This window comes from Schistocerca gregaria, chromosome 5 (genome assembly GCF_023897955.1).
Source record: "Schistocerca gregaria isolate iqSchGreg1 chromosome 5, iqSchGreg1.2, whole genome shotgun sequence".
Taxonomy (NCBI): domain Eukaryota; kingdom Metazoa; phylum Arthropoda; class Insecta; order Orthoptera; family Acrididae; genus Schistocerca; species Schistocerca gregaria.
In genome coordinates this window covers 236,487,761-236,506,147 of record NC_064924.1, presented here as the reverse complement: position 1 = coordinate 236,506,147, position 18,387 = coordinate 236,487,761, and the positions used below count along the sequence as shown (strand labels likewise).

General features: G+C 43.3%; 1 protein-coding gene across 4 annotated transcripts in view; it reads right to left on the bottom strand.

Annotated features, from left to right (window-relative positions):
- LOC126271886 (adenylyltransferase and sulfurtransferase MOCS3) overlaps positions 1 to 18,387 on the bottom strand; it is a 168,935-nt gene that overhangs the window by 25,142 nt on the left and 125,406 nt on the right. For all 4 annotated transcript variants that reach the window (XM_049974259.1, XM_049974257.1, XM_049974260.1 and 1 more), the window contains exons 6-7: positions 17,811 to 18,112; positions 2,631 to 2,857 (exon numbers count right to left, since the gene is read on the bottom strand). In XM_049974259.1, the coding sequence (XP_049830216.1) occupies positions 2,631 to 2,857; positions 17,811 to 18,112 (529 nt within the window). The remainder of the gene's footprint in view (positions 1 to 2,630; positions 2,858 to 17,810; positions 18,113 to 18,387) is intronic.

Here is an 18,387-nt window from a genome sequence, read left to right as displayed (position 1 = left end):
CAGTAAAGGAAACAAAAGAAAAATTTGGAGTAGGTATTAAAATTCATGGAGACGAAGTAAAAACTTTGAGGTTCGCCGATGACATTGTAATTCTGTCAGAGACGGCAAAGGACTTGGAAGAGCAGTTGAACGGAATGGACAGTGTCTTGAAAGGAGGATATAAGATGAACATTAACAAAAGCAAAACGAGGATAATGGAATGTAGTCAAATTAAATCGGGTGATGCTGAGGGAATTAGATTAGGAAATGAGACACTTAAAGTAGTAAAGGAGTTTTGCTATTTAGGAAGTAAAATAACTGATGATGGTCGAAGTAGAGAGGATATAAAATGTAGACTGGCAATGGCAAGGAAAGCGTTTCTGAAGAAGAGAAATTTGTTAACATCGAATATAGATTTATGTATCAGGAAGTCGTTTCTGAAAGTATTTGTTTGGAGTGTATCCATGTATGGAAGTGAAACATGGACGATAACTAGTTTGGACAAGAAGAGAATAGAAGCTTTCGAAATGTGGTGCTACAGAAGAATACTGAAGATGGATAGGTGGATAGGTGGATAGATCACGTAACTAATGAGGAGGTATTGAATATGATTGGGGAGAAGAGAAGTCTGTGGCACAACTTGACCAGAAGAAGGGATCGGTTGGTAGGACATGTTTTGAGGCATCAAGGGATCACAAATTTAGCGTTGGAGGGCAGCGTGGAGGGTAAAAATCGTAGAGGGAGACCGAGAGATGAGTACACTAAGCAGATTCAGAAGGATGTAGGTTGCAGTAGGTACTGGGAGATGAAGCAGCTTGCACAGGATAGAGTAGCATGGAGAGCTGCATCAAACCAGTCTCAGGACTGAAGACCACAACAACAACAACAACACAGTAGCAGCAATTTTGCTTATTGATGTTACTGTCTGGGTGAAAAGTATCCTCATCAAAAAACAAGATGATGTTAAATGAAGGGCACTCAGTCACATCATTAATGAACTGCAGTCTATGTCTGGAATCCTGAGATTTTAATTCTTGCATCAAGTGAATTTTGGGTGAACTTTAAGATCTTTTTGCAGAAACTGATGCAGTGATGATGTATCCACATTTAAAGTCCTTGTATGCTTAAGAAAGGAGAGGTTAGGATCGTCATGAACAGACCGATTTACACTCTCCATCTATTTGCTCATTCCTGATGACCTTGGTCACATTGATTATAGTTTAACCAGTGTTGAACCGGTCTGCTCAAATGTTTTGATCCAATCCTGAGTAAGGGGAACACTCGGAGCATTACTTACATTATGCAAGCCACAATCACTGAAAAATTGCCTCTGTGCTATAGTCACTGAATCACCGTTTATGTAAAATTCTTGCACACATAATGCATGGTCAGCTCCCGAGAAACACTCCATGTCAACGGAATACCTAAAGGCCAAGCAAGCGATGAATGTACTCCACACTCTCCTCTGATTTTTTGCACATGCATACAGAGCTCTTCAAATATAAGCTTTCTTTTCGGACACCCGGTATAGCCTGCTACCTTAAAATATGTCCCCCATGCTTTTAGGGCCAGTGTACAACATATCCTATGACTGTAAATTGGGGGAACGACTAACGTATTCATAGCTCACCACCTATTAAATGTTATTATATTTCACATTTTGTTTTCATCCACAACCCATCTTCAAGATTTGTATCATCCTAACCTCATTGTTGCAATCCCGACATGGCTAGGACCCATCACCAGCCATCACACTTACATATCTGCCCCTCTTACCATCTCACTTTTGCCTCTGAAATGTCTGATGTTAAATTAATGATTATTTTGAAGAATTTGTTTAGCTCCTGACTTCAACATTACTGCCAAAATCTCCCTCATGTCTCTCCTGTGCCAATGTTGTTATGAGTACAAGTAAATTTTATGGAATACACATCCTGTTTATTCCAAGAATTTAATTTATTTTTATCAAAGGATCATGCAGGTTCTTAAGATTGAATTTACAGCTTTCTATAAGTGGGACTGGCAACTATTACATGCCATCTATATCAAAGAGCTCATCTAACTTTTTTTTAATTATACAACCAAGTCTGCCAGCTTTTGCAAAATATCCATTTTTCTGTATTTCTTATCCAAATATGTTTTAACATATCTGTCCTTCATCAGAGGATCAGCATTTTCTTATTGTATATCTTAATTCATTGTTTCTTTGCCCATAAATCATTCATTTGTCTTGGATGGGTAGCCAATCTCTTTCTTCTCTTCATTGTTATTAACAACATACACGGTTCTAGGAAACAAATTTTTGGTTAACACAGGCTACATAACAAAAATAATAGGTCAATGATGAGGGAACAGATGTACTGAAACACATTTGCGAAAATAAATTAAGAACAATCTGTTTTGTAAACAGGGGAAAAACAGCTCTATTACTTTAGAACATCACACACCAAAGGCTGAATACCTAATAATTCTACTTGAGTAGCAATAAATGAAAATCGGCAAGATATTTCCTACCTACTTCTGCTTTACTTGGGTTAGTGTTTACCAACTCCTACACTGCCTTGTGAATTAAAGTTCAAGTATCCAAGAAGCAGCTTCTGTACAGTACTTGAAACTGTACTACGTCTTCATATTGAATGAAATATGCTAACCTTGTCATTGGCTCTTGATCCACAAAATTGTTCATAATCAATAAGAGTTGTAATTTTTGGATTTTCTCCGCAAACCTCACAATCTGGATTCTTTTTCCTTAAGCGAACATTTCTGAATATTCCAGATGATCCATCAAATAATAACAATCTTTGTGAGAGAACACCTGGTATCTTCAGTATTATCTTAATTGCTTCTAGTGCCTGTAACACACCAATAGCCCCAGGAACTGGAAAGACACAAGAAGTTTATATTAGTACATATATAATTGCTTTAACTGCTAAGTGGGAGCACAGTTGTTACTGTTAGAAGTGTTATTTAAGTATATTCACATAACTGAGACGGTGAAATTCCAACTATCATTTCAACAAATGCATATACGTAACTTATGAATATTTACTTGTTATCAAAGCAATTGTTTCTGAAGGTTATTTACAAATTTAGTAATCACAAAACACACTTTTATTATAATGAATTAAGATTAAAAGTTGCATAATATCAGTCCAAATTCACAGTACAGAAAACTTATGCTAGGTGCCTGAATGGATCAACCAGCAAATGTTTCTGAATCATATGTGCACCATAAGAAACCTAAGCAAACATTAGAAGAACCATAAATTGATTCACATACATTTTATGTATCAGTATTACATACTATTAAATACATAAATAAAAACATGACTGTTAGAAGGATTTCGATTCTTTTGTCCTAGTATGTTCACATTTTTGTGAAGTATGTTAATGCATTTTAGGCAAAATGGTAGAATAATACAAAGAAAGTTTTTGGAAAAAAAGTGTCAGCTAAGGAGTATCTGTTAGGACAGTTGTCGAGCACATATCTTCCTCTTGGGTTGGTCACAGAAGCATGGTTGAGAAGAGTCGTCTGCAATGGTCTGTCTTTATTTCTACTATAAGTTGTTTCGCAGAACTGATGAACACTTTCAATTAATATTATGAAATCAAGCTTTTGATAAGTGTACTCATAATATTTACCTAAAATGTTTGTAAGATGTTTATATGAAGGAGTATACTAGCCCAAAATTCATTCCCAACTTAGTCATCAGCAAAATTAAAGATGATGAGTTGGATCACTGGGAACACGGTGTATGTGTTACAATTTGATGATCATTACAATACAATGAGATCAGAAAAGGTCAATAACCAACAAAATGACTATGGTGAGTGTACGAGTAACTGAAGCTTGCATCACACTGCAATGAGTAAATCTGAACTCACTGATGTTAAGGAAACTATTTTTTAATATATTGTTGGTTAAAAAACCTTGAAGTCAAGGTCACAAACAAATTTTATTGTAATTACTAGTTTCAGCTACACATAAGCTATCTTCCCATCATAAAAGGTTGGTTGGGTGTGGGAGTGAAGGGACCAGACTGCTAAGGTCATCGGTCCCTTGTTCCACGATAAAATCACACGAAATAAAAACTGTCAGTCGTTAAAAACGGAGAACTGAGAGAAGGGACGACACAATACAAGAAAGGCAGACAAAGACCAGACAAACGGAACTAAAATCGCACTGAGTGTGAAGGTGGTTGGCCGACCATGAAAATAAGGAAAAGCCAACCACCAAATGACATTAAAACCCACAGTTTAAAACCACAGGCCAAAGGCCCAAGTCAATACAGGAAATAAAAGGACAAACACTCAAATCATACGATAAAAACCCCCTGCCCGAATAAAACTCAACACGAGGTCCGCCATAGCATCGTCATCACATAAAAGGGCAGGGAGGGTATCAGGCAGCGCAAACGTCTGCCTGAGTCCTGTTAAAAGCGGGCAGTCCACCAAAATGTGGACCACCGTCAGAGCTGCCCCGCAGCGACATAGCGGTGGGTCCTCCCGGCGCAACAAATGGCCGTGCGTCAGCCACGTGTGGCCAACGGGCAGCCGGCAGAGGACGACAGAGTCCTTCCGAGAGGCCCGCATGGAGGAGCGCCACACACGGGTCGTCTCCTTCACCGCCCGAAGTTTGTTGGGCGTGGGCAGGGTGCGCCACTCGTCACCCCAGGCACCAAGCACTTTCTGGCGCAAAAGCGACAGGAGATCACACTCCATAAGGCCGAGTTCCAGAGCCGGTGAACTCACTGCCTGTTTAGCCAGCGTGTCAACCCGCTCATTGCCCGGGATGCCGACATGACCTGGGGTCCAAACAAAGACCACGGAGCGGCCGCAACGGGCAAGAGCATGGAGCGACTCGTGGATGGCCATCACCAGACGGGAACGAGGAAAGCACTGGTCAAGAGCTCGTAAACCACTCAGGGAGTCACTACAGATGACAAAGGACTCACCTGAGCGGGAGCGGATATACTCTAGGGCGCGATAGATGGCAACCAACTCGGCAGTGTATACACTGTTCCCGGGTGCCAGCGACCGTTGCTCACAATGATCCTCTAGAGTAAGAGCGTAACCAGTGCGACCAGAGACCATCGAACCGTCGGTATAGGCCACGGCAGATCCGGGAAACTCGGCAAGGAGAGCAACAAAGTGGCGGCGGAGGGCTGGAGGAGGGACCGAGTCTTTCGGACCCTGTGCCAAATCCAGCCGAATGCATGGTCGGCGCACACACCACGGGGGTAGACGGAGATTGGCCCGGAAAACAGGCGGGAGAGGAAAAAACTCAATCCCACACAGTAGAGCCCGGATGCGAACCGCGATCGTACACCCTGACCGGGGCCGCCTGTCAGGAAGATGGACGATCGAGTGCGGGAACAGGAGACGGTAGTTGGGATGCCCTGGCAAGCTACAAACGTGGGCAGCATAAGCGGCCAGAAGTCGGTCGCGCCGGATCCGCAATGGAGGAACACCAGCCTCCACAAGTAAGCTGTCAACAGGGCTTGTCCGAAATGCTCCTGTGGCGAGTCGGATCCCGCAGTGATGGATGGGATCCAGCAATTGCAACGCTGATGGCGACGCCGAACCATAAGCCACACACCCATAATCAAGGCGGGACTGGATCAGCGCTTGATACAGCCGGAGAAGGGTGGACCGATCGGCACCCCATCCGGTGTAGCTAAGGCAACGGAGAGCGTTTAAATGCCGCCAGCATGTTTGTTTAAGCTGCCTAATATGAGGCAGCCAAGTCAACCGGGCATCAAATACCAGTCCCAAGAACCGATGCGTCTCTACCACAGCAAGAGGTTCACCGTCAAGGTAAAGGCGTGGCTCAGGGTGAACCGTGCGACGCCGGCAGAAATGCACAACGCAGGTCTTAGCGGCCGAAAACTGGAAGCCGTGCGCTACAGCCCACGACTGCGCCTTGCGGATAGCGCCCTGCAGCTGGCGCTCAGCAACTGCAATGCCAGCGGAGCTGTAGTAGAGACAGAAATCGTCTGCATACAACGAAGCTGCGACGGACGATCCCACCGCCTCAGCGAGCCCATTGATCGCAATTAAAAACAGGGAGACACTGAGGACAGACCCCTGTGGGACCCCGTTCTCCTGGACCCGGGAGGAACTATGGGACGCAGCAACTTGCACGCGGAAGGAACGAGACAACAGAAAATTCTGAATAAAAATCGGGAGCGGGCCCCTAAGACCCCACCCATGAAGTGTGGCCAGGATGTGATATCGCCAAGTCGTATCGTACGCCTTCCGCATGTCGAAGAAGACGGCAACCAGATGTTGGCGGCGTGCAAAGGCTGTATGGACGGCAGACTCTAGGGAGACCAGATTATCGACGGCAGAGTGGCCTTTGCGGAACCCACCCTGAGACGGAGCCAGAAGGCCTCGAGACTCGAGGAGCCAACTCAACCTCCGGCTCACCATACGTTCTAGCAACTTGCAAAGAACGTTGGTGAGGCTTATGGGGCGGTAGCTGTCCACCTCCAGCGGGTTCTTGCCAGGTTTCAACACGGGGAGGACGATGCTTTCTCGCCATTGAGACGGGAACACACCCTCAACCCAGATGCGGTTGAAAACATCTAGGAGGCGTCGCTTGCAATTCACAGAGAGGTGTTTCAGCATCTGGCTGTGGATGCGGTCTGGCCCAGGAGCTGTATCAGGGCAAGCAGATAGGGCACTCTGGAATTCCCAGTCGCTGAAAGGAGCATTGTACGACTCCGCGTGGCGCGTGTGAAAGGAAAGCCTCCAACTTTCCAACCGCTCTTTCCGGGAGCGGAAGGCCAGTGGGTAATTCGTAGATGCGGAACACTGAGCAAAATGCGCTGCTAACCGGTCCGCAATCGTGTCGGAGTCAGTACACACCACTCCATTCAGTGAAAGCCCAGGGACAGAGACAGGCGGCCGATAGCCATGGAGTCGCCTAATCTTAGCCCAAACCTGCGATGCAGAGGTACGGACGCCAATGGTGGAAACATACCGTTCCCAGCACTCCTGCTTTCGTTGGCGAATAAGGCGTCGGGCACGGGCACGGAGCTGTTTAAAAACGATGAGGTTCTCCAAGGACGGGTGCCACTTATGGCGTTGAAGAGCCCGCCGGCGATCTCTAATCGCCTCTGCGATCTCGGGCGCCCACCAAGGCACAGTCCTCCTCCGAGGGGACCCGGATGAACAGGGAATCGCAGATGCCGCCGCAGAAACGATGCCGGTGGTGACCGACTGAACCACCGCATCAATGGTGTCAGGGGAAGGAGGTGCGATAGTGGCGAGAGAGGAGAACAAGCCCCAATCAGCCTTATTCAGAGCCCATCTGGAGGGGCGTTCAGAAGAGTGACGCTGTGGTAGTGACAGAAAGATGGGGAAATGGTCACTACCACATAAGTCGTCATGGACACTCCAGTGGATGGATGGTGAAAGGCCGGGGCTGCAGATAGAAAGGTCGATGGCCGAAAATGTGCCATGGACGACGCTGAAATGTGTCGGCTCTCCTGTGTTTAAGAGGCAGAGGTCAAGCTGCGAGAGAAGAGTCTCGACATCTCTACCCCGGCCAGTAATCGCGGCGCTACCCCACAGGGGGTTATGGGCGTTAAAGTCGCCCAGTAACACAAAAGGAGGAGGCAGTTGTGCTATCAATGCAGCCAACACATGACGCGAGACATCACCATCTGGCGGAAGATACAAACTGCAGACAGTAATAGGCTGAGGCGTCCACATCCTTACAGCGACAGCCTCTAAAGGTGTGTGAAGAGGTACACATTCGCTGTAGACAGAGTTAAGGATGTAGACACAGACTCCACCAGATACCCTCTCATAAGCTGCCCGGTTCTTGTAATAACCCCGATACCCACGTAGGGCAGGGGTCCGCATTGCCGGAAACCAAGTTTCCTGTAGGGCAATGCAGAGGAAAGGGTGACTGCTGATGAGTTGGCGAAGCTCAGCAAGGTGGTGGAAAAAAGCGCTGCAGTTCCACTGGAGTATTGCTTTGTCCATGTCCGAAAAAGGCGTGAAGGGGCCGAGGAGGCAGATCACGCCACTGGGTCACCTGCTGCCACCGATGGAGGACCAGTACAATCTGCTTCCATGGCGTCTGAGGGTCCGGCGAGATCCAGGTCCTCAGCGGACGCCCGGATCTCCACCTTATCCCCGGACGCAGAGCCTGTAGGGAGCAGTGGGGTGGATGCCACCGCGTGGTCCTTGGCCTTAGAGGTCTTCTTCTTCGTCTTGTCTCTCTGGTCCTTGGGTTTCATTGGCTGGGAGGGCTACAGCGAGTCAGTCTCCGGGACGGAGGAGGAGCGGGAAGCCCTGCGATCAGCCGCTGGTCTGCTTTTTTTCCATTGGCTGACGTCACCCTTCCCAGAGGCGGAAACCTGGGAAGGAAGGGACCCAAGGGACCCTTTCCGTGCTATTCGAGCAGGGGAAGTTTGAGGCTTCCCCAGCTTAGAAGTGGGGACTGATGTCCCCGATGGTTGGGGGGTTGCTGCTCCTGAGGCAGGTAGTGCAGGAGCAGCAGGGAGTGAAGTGCCCCCCACCATCAAGGGGGCAGGTGTAGCATTCCGGCTCTGAGAGGTGGCAGTCTGAGGGAGAGCTAATGGGGCCATAACAGTAGTAGCCGCGGCGTAAGAGGCAGGCATTCGAACAGGATGGAGGCGTTCGAACTTCTGCCTGGCCTCAGTGTATGTCAGGCGGTCCAGGGTCTTATACTCCATGATTTTGCGCTCTTTCTGGTAGATCCTGCAGTCCGGCGAACAAGGTGAGTGGTGCTCTCCGCAGTTTACACAGATGGGAGGCGGAGCACATGGAGTATCGGGATGTGATGGGCGTCCACAATCTCGACATGTGAGGCCGGAAGTACAGCGGGAAGACATATGCCCGAACTTCCAGCACTTAAAGCACCGCATCGGGGGAGGGATATATGGCTTGACGTCACAACGATAGACCATCACCTTGACCTTCTCAGGTAAAGTATCACCCTCGAAGGCCAAGATGAAGGCACCGGTGGCAACCTGCTTACCCCTTGGACCACGATGTACGCGCCGGACGAAGTGAACACCTCGCCGCTCTAAATTGGCGCGAAGCTCGTCATCGGACTGCAATAGAAGGTCCCGATGGAATATTATGCCCTGGACCATATTAAGACTCTTATGGGGCGTGATTGTAACCGGAACATCCCCCAGCTTGTTACAATCGAGTAACCGGCGGGACTGGGCGGAGGACGCCGATTTGATCAAAACCGAGCCCGAGCGCATTTTGGACAAGCCCTCCACCTCCCCGAACTTGTCCTCTAAGTGCTCGACGAAGAACTGAGGCTTCATGGATGTAAAGGATTCACCATCAGCTCTCGTACACACCAGGTAGCGGGGCGAGTATGGTTCGCTGGCATCCTTAGTCTTTCGTTCCTCCCATGGTGTAGCCAGGGAGGGGAACGATTTGGGGTCATATGTAGTTGCGTTGTATTGAGCCCTGGAACGCTTAGAGACTGCTGGCGGCTGGCCACCAGCAAGAGATGATGTACCACGCTTCATTGCAGGTCATCCGCCCTGATGCCACCTACTCCGACCAAGGGCCCTCCCCACGGGCGCCACCCAGCCTCAGCAACGACCACCTGGCAGGATGGCCATTGCCGGGAGTCCCAATGCCCCAAGGAGATAGGCATCTACTCCTTGGCATACGTGGGGAGTTAACGGCGCTGGCATCAGCAGAGCGATCCCTGTGTAGTCAGGGGGCTACAACCAACAGGGTACATGGCGGCCCCACCACAACGGACTGGCTACCGTGCTGGATTTCAGGTGATGTAGTCCAATATCGTCATTGGCGCATAAAGCGGCACAGCATAGCAGACTGCAAGAAACCGCACCCAAGAACAAATCCACGCCCAAGAGATGGTAGGTGAGCGGGACTGCTAAGCGATGACGACAAACCTGGCTAGAGATGGTAATGCTTGATGGACACATCGCTCCTTGTAAGGCGCCCTTCCCCAATCGGCTCGCTCTTCGGAAAATTTAGAAGGATGGAGGTCAAACCCGTTAGGGGACCATCTCACAAGGCCAAAACGTTTGAGACTCCTTTTAGTCGCCTCTTACGACAGGCAGGAATACCGTGGGCCTATTCTTACCCCCGAACCCACAGGGGGGGCCCATCATAAAAAAGAAACTTGATTAGTGCAACTGCCGTAATAGCTTAAGACACTGTCATAAAATTTTGAGTGATAATATTCTTACACTTTTGTGTAGTAGGAAATTAAATTTCTAACTGTGTGGACATAAACCATAAAATCTATTGTAGGCAGTGTAATAGTAAACGCCACCTAAAATGGCTAGTACTGAGGAAAATAAAAGCATTTTGGCTCAAGCAGAATCATCTTTAAGCAATGTTATTAATCATTATAGCAATGTCAGAAAATGAGTTACACATCATACCACACTAAGACCACCATATAAGACGAGTGGCGCCTTGTCAGATAGGATACATGTTGTGAGTTTCCTGCAGATAAAGTTCTGCTGTGAAACGAATAACTGGTGCATTACAGTGTCCAAGTGAAACGGCACAGCAACTGGAAACATACTCCAAAACTGAAGTACATGGGCCAGTAAGATTCTTGTGAGCAAAACATCTAAATTGCACTGCAAAATTTTGGCAGTATAAGGAGCAAATGCAATGTCATATTCTGCCACAGTGAAATGATGCCAACAATTTCACCACGGCCATGCAGACATGGGTGCTGCTGATCGGGAAAGACAACCAATAACAGCAACCACAGAAAACAATGTCCATGCAACCAAGGAAAAACATCTGGGAAAAGAGATTTTCTGACAATGAAGACATTCACACAGCAGATCTCAGATGGCTCCATGACCAAGGAGCAGATTTCTGTAATTGAGGAATTGAATAATTGCTAGAATGTTCTGACCATTGTTTAAAGACAGTTGCTTGTTATGTTGAAAATTAGTGTATAGTATCTGGGTCACTTTGTAGTACACCATTCAACAAAAGTTACTTGGTCTGCTACAACAATTATATTTTGTGAAGTCAATTTTTCAATCACTGTTCAATTCAAATGCAGATTTGCACTCCAGTCTCTAATCATCAATGGTAAATGAACAATGTTGTGTTAACAAAAATTTTATAAATTATTAATAAGGGCAAGAAAAGGCCTAAAGAAATAAAAATATTGAGGAAACAACTAATGGGAGTTGAGGATATTAAGGAAAATAACAAAAAGTTGAGGGAAGCTTTCCATGATCTGGGAACGGAACTCCCTGTTCTATTCAAATGACAGCATGTAGAGCTCCAAAATGCATTTTAATGTAAACTTAATGGATTCAAAGGCATGGTCAATGAAATGGAAAACAAAAGTTCTGAGTAATGCAAAAAAAAAAAGACAGTGTAATATAAAATCTGCCAAAAAGATAGAAAGATCACTAATCTGAAGACATGTGAAATACAGGTAAGAATCTGCTCTTTAAGTAGTTAGACTCCACACAAGCATAATACGATGAACACAAAAGACGATTGTCATACTTAATTCAGTTGCCAATACTGGTATGAACATGTGACAATTTCTGAAATTTAAACAAGGTTGTTACTTAATTCAGTTGCCCATACTGGTATGAACATGTGACAATTTCTGAAATTTAAACAAGGTTGAGACATATAAGGAGTTCTATATACAAACAATTTAAAAAATGCCTTTTCAAAACATGTTCGGAGTCACAAAAAAAAAAAAAAAAGAAAAAAAAGCATGTTTTAGTTGTATGAAGGATGCAGCACACACAAAAACTCATGATTGACAACTCTAACACAACAACAAATCTGTGAAGCAGTTATTTAAGAATGTAATGTGAAGAACTAAGTCATCATTATCAAGAACTTGTATGGCTATTTTATGATCAACATGAGAAAAATCATACACACTGCACAGAAAAAACAAAGTGATTTTGGAACTGTTTTGACTCTTCTGCAACTTTCTCTATATACCATGACTGAGTCATCAACAAACTCAAACTTAACTCAGGTGATAGCTGAACAAGCTTACATCAGGTTAATGGCTAACATTTAGTGTCACTCTCCTAAAGATTAATACTGGGTGATGGAATTAAAAGTAGCCTGCCTCCCCCTTGAATGACAATGCAATATTTCGATTTCTGAAATAGAATAAATAGTTGCAACAGTGGACAGTTTTACATGATAATTGTTAGCATTCTTCTTTCAGCATTTCAGTTTATTTCATAAGTGAAGTTAGAATTTCTCTTTGTGGTCAGCAAAATGACTTACTCGATAGAAGAAAGAATTGAAATTGTGGAAGGATATGGGAAAACAGATTCAGTTAAGAAAACTTACAAAATTTTTGGGTTCAAGTATCTGCATAGAGGCCTACCAGCAAAGACGGCAATACAGAGTCTGTATAAAAGTTGGTGCACTTATGAATCTGTGCAAACTGTAAAACGACACAGAATTCCTTCAGTTTGCATACCAGAAGTTATTGCAGACATTTGCTGAAAAATTATTCAGAGCTCAAAGAAGTCTACATATATACTGGCCCAACAGATGTATGTAAGTAGCAGTTACCAGCAGATATTGAAAATCCTTAATTTGAAGCCATACTGTGTGATGTAAGTGCAGAAATTATGGGAGGTTGACAATGAGAAATGTATAGATTATGGCATGTGGCTTTTGAATATCATCAATGACAGTTTGTTAAACCCTTTCTGTTACAGCATGGGTGACAAAGCATGGCTTCATCTTTCAGGTCATGTGAATTGACAGAACACAAGCTACTGGGCAATGGAGAGGTCTAATACTGTGAGCCAGCAACCACATAACGATGAAACAAACAGTGTTTAGTGTGGTATACCAGAAACATTTGGGTCAGACTGATATTTTTTGATAATACTCTCAACATGCAAATACATGGAAATTTTAGAAAATTTTTGTACACAATTCACTGAATATGAAAGAGAAAACTGATTCTCCCAGCAAGATGGGTAAAATGCCACACATCTAAGGTACCTCTGGAATGAGTCCATGATGTCTTCACTGAGGAACGAACTGTCAGCAAACATTTATGGTCACCATGTTTGGTGGATCTAATGACATTTGATTTCTTCCTATGGGGGCACTTGAAGAGCAAGGTGTATTAAATAAATCCATACACAATACAGGTATTACAAGACATCATCTGTGAAGTTGCCGACAAATGTATTTTTCATTGTAAATAAATGGTAAGTCCATTTCAGCTCTTTCTGTCTGTGATTTCACTGCACTCCCTTTTTACTTTCATGGGCAACTTTTTTTTTGCACCACCTGGTATTATGTGATTTCATTCAAGCAAAAATGACCTCCTAACAACAGAAGCTGACATTATGGTCATACATTGAATCATGCTGGCCCAGGAGTGAGGGTGCTCCTCTTCACACTCATGTGCAAGTAGTGATGGCTACTCATTAGATGGTTCTATTGCATACATTCTACACACAGGCAAGCTGCTTAAACATCCCTACATGCATCCATTTGGCCGAGGAGTATGCTATGACCTGGATACAAGACTGTCTGCATTTCAGCCACTTTCCAACCTGTGCCTACTTAGCTGCTCCAGGCACGCTCACGAGCTGAAATGACTTTCACTACATCAAATAATATGTGTCAGGTTGCTTGTATCCAGCTGCATTACATGTTAAAATGGAGTCATCACATAAATTAATCACAGAGCTCTGTTTGGCATGTTTTGTCATAGAAGTGTCTCTCACTATGCTGATCTAAAACAAGAATGTTGGATTATTTTACATCTTTCTGTGGTTAGCTGTAAGTTGGTGCAATCTTTACTGCCACTACGTGGAAGTAATAACTGGATTTTCTGTCCAGTGATTTGAATGTGACACCATTTATACCACAGTTTTTTCTGGTGCTCAATTTAATTTGGATCAATATTTTTGTTTATTTCTAGCTTAATGATGTCCAAAATGTTTTAGACTTATTTCTTGAGTGTCCCAATTTTTGACATATAATATGTTCCAATTTTTTGACTGTAGTATTTTGCAATACTGAGGGTAATGGAGTTTCAGCACTTAACAACCATTTGTCCTCTGAATTAGGTAAGCAGATATCAGAAGTGTTTTCAAATGTAGACTAAAGACGATTCTCTTTAGCAACTCTTTAAACACCATAGAGGAGTTCTTGAACATAAATATTTAGCCACTGATATAGAAAAAACTGTAAATGTCCAGCATGTAGCTAAATAAATATTTTTTCATCATCTCAAATACGTATTCCTGCTTATGTTCAGCTAACATGTTCCACATCATAACATTTATTGTTAATATGTTCTGTGCACAGCATAATTAACTTTTCCATCCTAGCACACAATACTTTAGCACCAGAAATTATCCAATCTTTGTAACTGTTTGTGGTTAATTTTGTTTGTTTTAGGAAGAAACAAGACACAGTGAAATAGGAATATATTTATAAAAGAGTTGAGTTTTCCACCTAGCTTTCTCCTTTATACATCTACATCTACATCCATACTCCGCAAGCCACCTGACGGTGTGTGGTGAAGGGTACTTTGAGTACCTATATTGGTTCTGCCTTCTATTCCAGTCTCGTATTATTCGTGGAAAGAAAGATTGAGCCTCTGTATGGGCTCTAATCTCTCTGATTTTATCCTCATGGTCTCTTCGTGAGATATGTAGGAGGGGGAAATATACTGCTTGACTCCTCGGTGAAGGTATGTTCTCGAAACTTCAACAAAAGCCCATATCGAGCTACTGAGTGTCTCTCTTGCAGAGTCTTCCACTGGAGTTTATCTATCATCTCCGTAATGCTTTCACGATTACTAAATGATCCTGTAATGAAGTTTGCTGCTCTCCGTTGGATCTTCTCTATCTCTTCTATCAACCCTATCTGGTATGGTTCCCTGATGTTCTTCCTGTAGTTTATACCTAATCAATGCGATTGAAGCATTGCTTATGATCCTATGATACACTAATTTTCTTCTATTATCTGTAGCTAACTGATTAGGATATTTTTATTGTTAACATTTAACTGTCATGGGCAGATAAATCACTAAGTACTGGTTTACGTCTACATCAAAGAAGATTACTGGTTGAGACAATAGCTGCAGTTCCAGTTGATAAGATTTTGCCTGTAACATATTTTGATAGCTTCTCTAAGGATGCCAACACAATATTTTCATGTTTGTAGTAACATCCTTAAGTGTTCATATTCCACCACATGTGTCTCGGATAAGAAGTTTCCTGTGACTCCTGATTTGTTAGGATACATCAACCTAGTGTGCTGCTGGGGTTCTATGCATTGCCCTTTGGTGCTGCACATTGTTTGTCCAATATGTCTCGTCACATTGGCATGTGAACTTTTGTAAGCTGAGGTCATCTTTGACACACCCCAGTAATGTCCACATTTTATAGAACAAGCAGTAGACACAGCAGTTTTCGATGATTTGCTTGATTTTTCTCACCAGCACACCACAATGTTTATAAAGGTTATGGCTGTATCTTTCTCTGTAACTTCACAGGGCATCAGTTTCAGGATACACTGCTCTTCATCTAATAGCATTACTTCTCAGCTCGTCTCCCAGCAGCTTCACTTCCCAAATGTACAATGTTGAAATCCCTCTCACTGAGTGCAGTTTTTGACAGCTTTGTGGCAGTTTGCACAGTTGTCCATTTACCGCCACTAAAGCCTACACAGTACCAGTTTCAGAAGAATTGCTATTGAATTTGTCCAATGAATCTGTTCTACTCATGAGGGAATAGGAAAAGTAATCCTTGACAGAGCAAATAGGGAGGACACGTTACATGAGGCCATGATTTTTACTGCAGGACATGGCATTTGGCCACTGCAGTTTGACTGAAACATTGTCCTGGTGAAATATCTCCTCCCCACACAACATATAGAATAGTTTGAGAACTGTTTTGTGTTCAAATGGCTTGTAAAGATTTTATCATGTGTCCTGTTCCTGTTTGTGTTGTTTCTGGTACAACCTCAAAGATCAGCAGCTATTGTTTTCCTGGCGGAAATATCTGTCTTTTCAGAAAACACTCCCCAAGTCCAATCTACTATTCTGATTAGAATTGAAATTTGTAGCATTCATCAAGCATGGAACATCTTCCTCGGCACTACTTCATACAGATATTAATCTACATCTTGATCTATCTTTCAGGTATATGAAGCTTCCATAGCAACACAATTAATTTTTAAAACTTTTCAGGCATTTTAACTGGCATGTGATGTGACTTCCACATGCAAGTCTTCCAGCACTTTGTCCATAATGGCCATTATTTGTACAGCTGGTGAACTTTAAATAGGAATTTTAATCACTAAACAGAAGTCTTCTTTATGTTTTTGTAATTTACACTTCAGAATCTAATCACAGAAAAACATGATTTAAGTATGGCTGAAAGTCAACAAAATGTTGGTAGAGCATCTCAGGCTGTAAAGCAATACGGTTAACATTACTTGAGACGTACGAGACTAATGGCTACCATAAAATTTGTGGTTTGTTACACATGTTGCAATGGTATGTGGTGTAATCACAAAGTTTTAATTACCACAACAAAAAACTCAATGTGTGACCCTGACACATAGTGATAATGTTACTCCTACTTATAGTCACACTTCAACACATTTTTCCTAACTGTGGTTTACTTGGTGGATATTTCTTTTGTAGCAATCTGCATTATCACTGTTCAGAAAACAATCCATCTTGTCAAAAGTTCTGAAAATGTCTGCTATGCAACGGTCTTTTCACCTGAGGGAGGAGGAACAAATCTAGTGAATACAAGGGGATATTTGTGGGATGTACTGGGTCCAGTGTAGAATGAGGTGGAACATTGCCATAACAAAAAACACCCTCTAAGGCAGCTTCCCATGACACTTTGCCCTGTCAGTTTTACATAACCTTGTCAGGAGATTTCAGTAATACACTCCTGTGATTGTATGTCTCCTGCAAGCATAATCCATTAACGTTACACCATGACAATTCGAAAAGATCACTCAGTATCAGCTTTCGTGATAATGATTGGGTCTTTGCCTTTTTTGGCAGAGGTGAATCCACATGTTTCCACTCCTTTGTTGTGAGGCTCATAGTGATACACCCAACACCTGTCCATGGTGATTAGGTGGCTAAAGAAGCCACCTGGACTGGCCTGACACAGCTGTAATAATTCTGCTACTGCCTTGGTTTGTTGGTCATTTTTAGTGGGTGTAAGCAGTCATAGAACCCTTCATTTTAAATGGCTGGCAAGTTGTTGATACCTTTCTCACTTCTTTCACTATCTTCTCAATTCTGGTGTGCTGAGCCCCTGCTTATCTTGCAATTCCTGTTTCTTCACAGAGAGATCGTCTTCCATTTTGTTCACCATTGTTCATACTTGTTTGGTCAGACTGGATGCCTGCATGTCACCTATCTCCACTTTGCCATATGGCGGTGCACTGATGCTGTACACTTCTACGGGTTGCTAAGTACTCCACTTTATCACAGTGCTGCACCATTTTTGTTTGTCTCCACTAGCAGCATGGCACGGTAGTACGGTACTGGGATTTTGATGTGTATCAGGACTGCAGACTTGTACGTGAAACAAAACAAAAAAAATTAATAACTTTTTTACATGATAATTAAAACTTTGTGATTACCCATATGTACTATACAAAAATTTTTTGTGCAGTAAATTATGAGCATCAATTAGTCCATAACACAATGAAATGCAGAAAAGGCACAATTTTTGATCATTTTGCTGCTTAACATATTATGTTACTTTATCTGACAGGTCTTTGGATACAAATCTTCAATCAAATGTAGATTATATGAATACAACCTGCTCCTAAGACTCCACCGTCTCCACAATTTGTAACAGTTTCTGGTGGTGGTGGCACAGGAAATAAGCAGCGATAACAAGGCCCATCTTCATAGTTATAAACAGTAAGCTGCCCTTCAAACTGTAAAGCACTGCCTGACACAAGTGGTCTTCCTGCTTTGACACATGCATCATTAAGAAGATATCGTGTAGCAACATTATCTGTGGCATCCACAACTATATCATACTTTTTTACTATTTCCAGAGCATTCTGACTGTCCAGCTGTATGTGGTAGGGAGTTACTTGTACCCCACTATTTAGCCTATGGAAAGAAACAAAACTTAAAATATTTTCTTATAATCCTTACCACCGGACAAAACATTGATAGTACAATCATAATTACAGTAGCAGATAAGACTTAAAAACTGAGCAACAGAAAATAAAACTCCATCTCATCACTTAATTCATTCTAAAAATGTGATACTACCCAGATAGATAGAAACTATCTGTATTGACTTTAGTAGCAACACTCAAGTGTGATTACGGAAACTAGTCAAGGTGAGTATCAGTTTTGAGCATTACTGTAACTTACGCCGC